This window comes from Setaria viridis, chromosome 5, assembly GCF_005286985.2.
Source record: "Setaria viridis chromosome 5, Setaria_viridis_v4.0, whole genome shotgun sequence".
In the NCBI taxonomy this organism is placed as follows: domain Eukaryota; kingdom Viridiplantae; phylum Streptophyta; class Magnoliopsida; order Poales; family Poaceae; genus Setaria; species Setaria viridis.
This window is the reverse complement of record NC_048267.2, coordinates 31854445-31860357: the sequence shown is the minus strand read 5'-3', so window position 1 is coordinate 31860357 and position 5913 is coordinate 31854445. Positions and strand designations below refer to the sequence as shown.

At 42.3% G+C, this 5913-nt stretch overlaps 1 protein-coding gene across 1 annotated transcript; it reads left to right on the top strand.

The window, feature by feature from the left end:
• Positions 1-1381: 1381 nt before the first annotated feature.
• Positions 1382-5212, top strand: LOC117859150 (persulfide dioxygenase ETHE1 homolog, mitochondrial). The gene is made up of 9 exons (XM_034742351.2): positions 1382-1946; positions 2841-2969; positions 3087-3194; positions 3823-3957; positions 4295-4336; positions 4419-4478; positions 4549-4602; positions 4715-4739; positions 4888-5212. Exons 1-9 carry the CDS (start codon positions 1713-1715, stop codon positions 4974-4976), a joined length of 876 nt encoding a protein of 291 aa, XP_034598242.1. The 5' UTR covers positions 1382-1712; the 3' UTR covers positions 4977-5212.
• The last annotated feature ends 701 nt before the right edge of the window (positions 5213-5913 follow it).

Here is a 5913-nt window from a genome sequence, read left to right as displayed (position 1 = left end):
TTCTTAGGGTGACTGTGGAGCCAAGGGAAAAAAATCTGCGTGTTTGTTTTCGTTTTGGATGAAACAAACATGTCCTAAGTTCGTGAGTACCTTCATATGCAATGTTGAGCACATGAGCCACATGAAAGTATTCGGCCCAAGGGAGCTACAAACACAACCCAAGCTCTGGGCTCTAAGCCACCATTAACTGCTGGGCCCAGGTGGAATCTTCATGGGCGTTTGGTTGCAGGCCTAAGGCTTAAGCCTTACAGCTTTGCGCAAGTAAGAAAGAGCTGCATGTTAAATTTTATACATCCTCCCGAAAATGGTCCATTCAGATCATACAAATTACTTGTCCTAAAAAAATCATACAAATTACTGTAGAAAGCAATCAAATAAACTTATTCGGACAGAGAAGGATCAGGTAGTGTGCTGATGCCCTTGTCCGTGTAGACTGGTACTCCCTCTGTTTTAATTTAGATGTTGTTTTGTTGCTAGGTACATCGTTTTAGCTATGCACATAGATAGATATATGTTTATATCTAGATACATAATAAATAATTTGAATATAGAAAAGTTAAAATAATTTATAATTATAATTTGAAACGGAGGGAGTAGTTTTCAGGCTCTAAGGTTCCTCTCACGGAAAGTGATGGCATGGTTGCCTGCCAATCTGCTTCAGCCGACCCCCAGAAAATACTGTTCAAGTGCAGTGTAAAAGCACTAAGCAGGTACAGAACTTATAACTGTGTTGCTCAAATGCTGGCATACCGCGCATGAACTTTTCTTTTCCGCACTGCTGGTATCCACCTGAACAAGTGCGTGCTTACTCGGCTAAGCTTGATCAGATAGCGAAGCTAATCCACTAGCATTCATGTTTATTGCCCTCTCAATCAGCTGATGACCGAAAAAGACCGCATAAGATCAGGGATTGCCAAATTGGCGACGTGCCAGCCAGCATGCGCCTATTATAATACACACACATGTCAGGCATCAGTTTATGGCCTTTTTTTTTTCCTGCGAAATGTTTATGGCTTCTGATTATTGGGTGTTCCAGAACGACTGTCCGGTATCCTTTTCGCGATATGTAATGCATGAGGTCACCGATCACTACCTTCCACAGACCACAGCATGGTTCGTCATTTGTCGGATCCAAAGATGATAGGATGCACAGCTGCAGCAAGAACAGGCCGTGCTACAGTGCGAACTGGTCCTACAGTATTTTTTTTCCGTAAGCCCTGTCCAATCCAATCTGCATCCAAAATTTAAAATATCTGCGGTCTGCGTGTAGCAATTTATTTTTTTTAAAAGATTCCGTGCAACAATTTGAAATCCGAACAATTTGAATGAAACACTGTACTATATGGATAGCGATGAGATGCGAAGTCGCCAAACTGACCTCGTTAGGCAGGGAAAACCTCGTCAGTGTGCGGCGCCGAAGACGTCCCCGCCGCCGACTCCTTCCGCCGCGGTTTCTCGCCCCCGCGGCCGCCCTGTCCTCTCCCGGCGGCTCCGCCTGACCTCCGCGCCGACGGCTTTGCCGAACCCGCCGCAACCCCTTGCTCGCACCGCCGCCCATTCGCCCCCGCCCGAATTCTTTACTCCCAACGCAGCCCAACCACGCCACCCGCGAGGTCGACGACCCCGTCCAAGCACCGCGCTAGGAGCCACGAGCCGGTCCCTGCCGCTTGCTCTCGCCTTCCTCCTTATATAACCAGGCGGGCCGTGGGGCAATGGTTCTTCCGCTTCGCCTGATCCCGCGGTTGGCTGCCGCAGCCAGGTTGCCGCGCGCTCCCCGGCCCATCTCGTGCCGGAAGACGTTAGCCCCGGCTCTCGCGATGGCGGCGGCGTACAGCACCGGGACCGGCGCCGACAGGAGGCTGCTGTTCAGGCAGCTGTTCGAGAAGGAGAGCTCCACGTACACCTACCTCCTCGCCGACGTCGCCGACCCCGACAAGCCCGCCGTGGTGAGTCCAGCTCTTCCTGTGTTGGGATTGGTTGGTTGGGTGCGCTGGGATTTCAGGGGTTCTGGCTAGTTTGGCGGTTGAAACTGGATTGGCATTGTCTTGGGTAGCTCACTTTGGTGGGAATGGGTTTGCTCTGTAGGTTAATCGGACGGCCAATTGCGCCAACAGTAACTTGACTGTTACTATTTGCCTCGACTTGAGCCAGATGTAGAATCAGAATGTAGACGCGAACATAAAAGTGTGCAATCAGTGAACAAACCTGCAGCACGATCAACTGATTTAGCTCTGAACTGTGCAACAGCCAGTACTCCCTGCTTGTAATTCGGGGCTGTAAATGTTCTTCGGTGATTTGACCACTCACATGAATATGTTGTAATCAGTGTGGTTAATTTCTGTTGTCAATTCAGAATCTACAGTTTTGATAAATTATGGAACTGGCTTCAGTTTGTTTAATTGGATTGCATCATTTCAGTAATTTTGGAGCTGTTTCTGACTTTAAAATGTACGTCAACGGCTGATTTCAGTAGTTAGCTTTCATGGTCCACTTTTACATCTTATATGTTAGAATCTGATAGGCAAGATTGAAGTCGTCCTGGATTTTCAGGATTGTATTGACCAAAGCAAATGAAAGCAAGAACTTTTTCCCTTTTCTTTTTATTGTTCACCTTAAAATTTCTCTGATGCCTGTGGACTTCTCTACCAGAAATTGCAAGTCAAAATTTTTGAGACTTTTAAAGGATGCACCACACAAGTAATTAACTATTACTAAACTAGTAGCAATCACTGACTCAGCTTTGAGCTGTAGTAGTGCTCGTTGTCCTTGATTGATATATAAATATATACATTTGGTCAATCCCATGTTTTCATCTAATCTATTTGATTCTCTTTGGTCAGTTGATTGACCCTGTCGACAGAACAGTTGACAGAGATCTTAATCTTATCAAGGAATTGGGCTTGAAGCTCGTGTATGCTATGAATACTCATGTGCATGCTGATCATGTCACTGGAACAGGATTAATAAAAGTAAGCAGTTGTGATCTTCAGTTCTTCTACAGATATTTCAATACGTTTTCCTTTTCATGGTCACAGAGCTCTGTTCTCTTTGGCAATACATGGTCAGCTAATGATATGAACTTGCAGACTAAGCTACCAGGAGTTAAGTCTGTTATTTCAAGAGCTAGTGGAGCCAAAGCAGATCATTTTGTTGATCATGGGGACAAAATACACTTTGGGAACCTTTTCCTTGAGGTACTATCACATTCTAACAAGCTACTTTACTCTGTGCTGCTTTATTCATTTAGTATATATACACAAGCATATAGTTTTGTGCTTTCAAATACACCAGAATTCTGATACTAAAAGGCTAATCTCCGTGGAGGATAATATAAATAGTTCTTTTAAGTTCTTCAGTTTTGTTGAACTTAATTGATGAATAGTGCTGATCCTGAATCAAGAATTTTGAAAATTGTTTCTTCTATAAATATGGAAATTGCAGTTGATAACTTTTGATTAATGTTATACTGTATTGCCTTTAAATACAAGATTACAAGAACCTGGACCTGGATTCCTGGAAGCATTCTTTCATGTAATTCAGTTGGCTTATAATTCTTAAAAGCCGTTTGTTATATATGGTTGGTTAATGTACTGCTGTGAGGCCCTTTGTTACATAATGTTTCATATTTTGATTGATGTTCGTTTTTGCAACTGCTTTATCTTCACACGTTGATTGATGTCCATACCAGAAGCTGTTATAATATGAAAAAAAAAACAACCTTGTGCCGGGAAAGAAACTATTTTCAAATGATTGCCTTTAAGGAATTTATCTTATGACATCTGTAGATATGGAGTTTTATGCAGAAATGACATTCCTTTTCAGGTGCGAGCTACTCCTGGACATACTGCTGGCTGTGTGACTTACATAACAGGTGATGGTGATGGTCAACCTTTACCAAGGATGGCTTTTACTGGTGACACCTTGATTATCCGAGCATGTGGAAGGACAGACTTCCAGGTAATATGGTAGTTTGTTAATGGTTACCATGTTTACAGTGTTTGGTCTTCACAACCTATAAAATAGGAAAGTAAAGGACTTGATGCTTTTCAGCATTTAAAGCTTAAGGAAACAGCACTTACCATTTAGTGCTAGTGTTCTGACATGGGAATGCCAATGATAATATGGCTAATATTAGTGATAGACTCTAGGCTATCTGTTATTTAATCCCACAAGTGGAATTGTGGAATGCTTTGCAGTTGCAACACAAAGTTCAGAAGTCATGCTAGAGAAATTTTGTTAGCCTTATATGTGTGGATTTCTGCTGATAGTTTGCATTTATTCTCTGGTGTCACAGGGAGGAAGCGCTGATCTGCTGTATCAGTCAGTGCATTCACAGGCAAGCGTGCAAAATCTTGTATCGGATCAATGTAAGACAAAATATGAATGTTGTCTAACTGAAACTATGTATTCCTGATCAGATTTTCACACTGCCAAAGGATACCCTGCTATATCCTGCCCATGACTACAAAGGTTTCACAGTAAGTAGTGTACTATGTATCTTGAAGTTTGCCAGCCATGCTACCAGTCACTTGAATGTGTTATTTGCAGGTTAGTACTGTTGAAGAGGAGGTCGCCTATAACGCCCGACTAACGAAAGATAAGGTAATTGCTAGTTGAAGCTCAGTCTGAAATTCTTAAGCTGGAAAAAGAAATTCTTAAACCGCACCTATCAGCATTTGTTCCTAAATGTATTTTATTTATTTATTTTATGCAGGAAACTTTCAAGACGATTATGGATAGTAAGTGCTCACAATGGATATGTAGCTACATGCATTTGGTTTTTCATACTGAATACCCACGTTCCTTCTGACATACCCGCTTTGCTTGTCAAACTAATCCTTTTCTTTTGAGCTAAATGAAACTGATCATTTACTCCCATCTTGGCAGACCTGAACCTGTCTTATCCAAAGATGATAGATGTAGCTGTACCCGCCAATTTGGTCTGCGGCATCCAGGATCCGCCACCGAAGATCTGAGCTGTTCCGTTCGAAGCCTGCAGTGCTGCTTCGGGTTATCTACGAACAAAGGATCACCACGAGAGGCTTGCAACTCAGTTGTACAATAAATAATTTGTTTGCTGCAGCCTGTGATATTACGAGAAAAATAATTTAGTCAATGGACAATGAGGCCGGTAGTTGTAACTTGGAAGGCACTACTGTATGATGGGATCAATGAGAGCAACACTAGTGATAAATGAAGCCAATTTGCCTCTCGTCTTTTTACTATTGTTTGATGGGATCAATGAGAACAGCACTACCATTGAAGTAGAAAACATATACGCGTGGAAGCTCTCTGACTAGGTATGAAAAATGGACCTAGGCTGAACATTACGCATGCTGAAGCTCATTATCATTTTGTTGCAGCTATCCGATGATGTCACATTCCAGCCTGTTATAACTTATACCTATGTTCCAAATCTCAAATTGTAGGTCGTTTTGACTTTTCTACTATACACCTAAATATAGTTTATATGTCTGTATGTATATAAACATCTATGAATGTAGAAAAGTCAAAACGACCTACAATTTGAAACGGATGTAGCAGACACTAAGGTGCGAGATAGCCTTTAAAAAAAGGTTTAATGACTTGAGGCCTCGTTCGGCAGCAAAGGAATCCCAAATTGTAGGTCGTTTTGACTTTTCTGCTATGCACTAAATATAGTTTATATGTCTGTATGCATACAAACATCTGTGAACGTAGAAAAGCCAAAACGACCTACAATTTGAAACGGATGTAGCATATGCTAAGGTGTGAGATAGCCTTTAAAAAAAGGTTTAATGACTTGAGGCCTCGTTCAGCAGCAAAGGAACTGTTCCAAGGATCAGTGGATCCGGCCCTTTCACTCATTCCCGGCGTGGAATTAATCCAGCAATCCGACTGATCATCCTTTGAGACCACAGAGAACGAATGCTT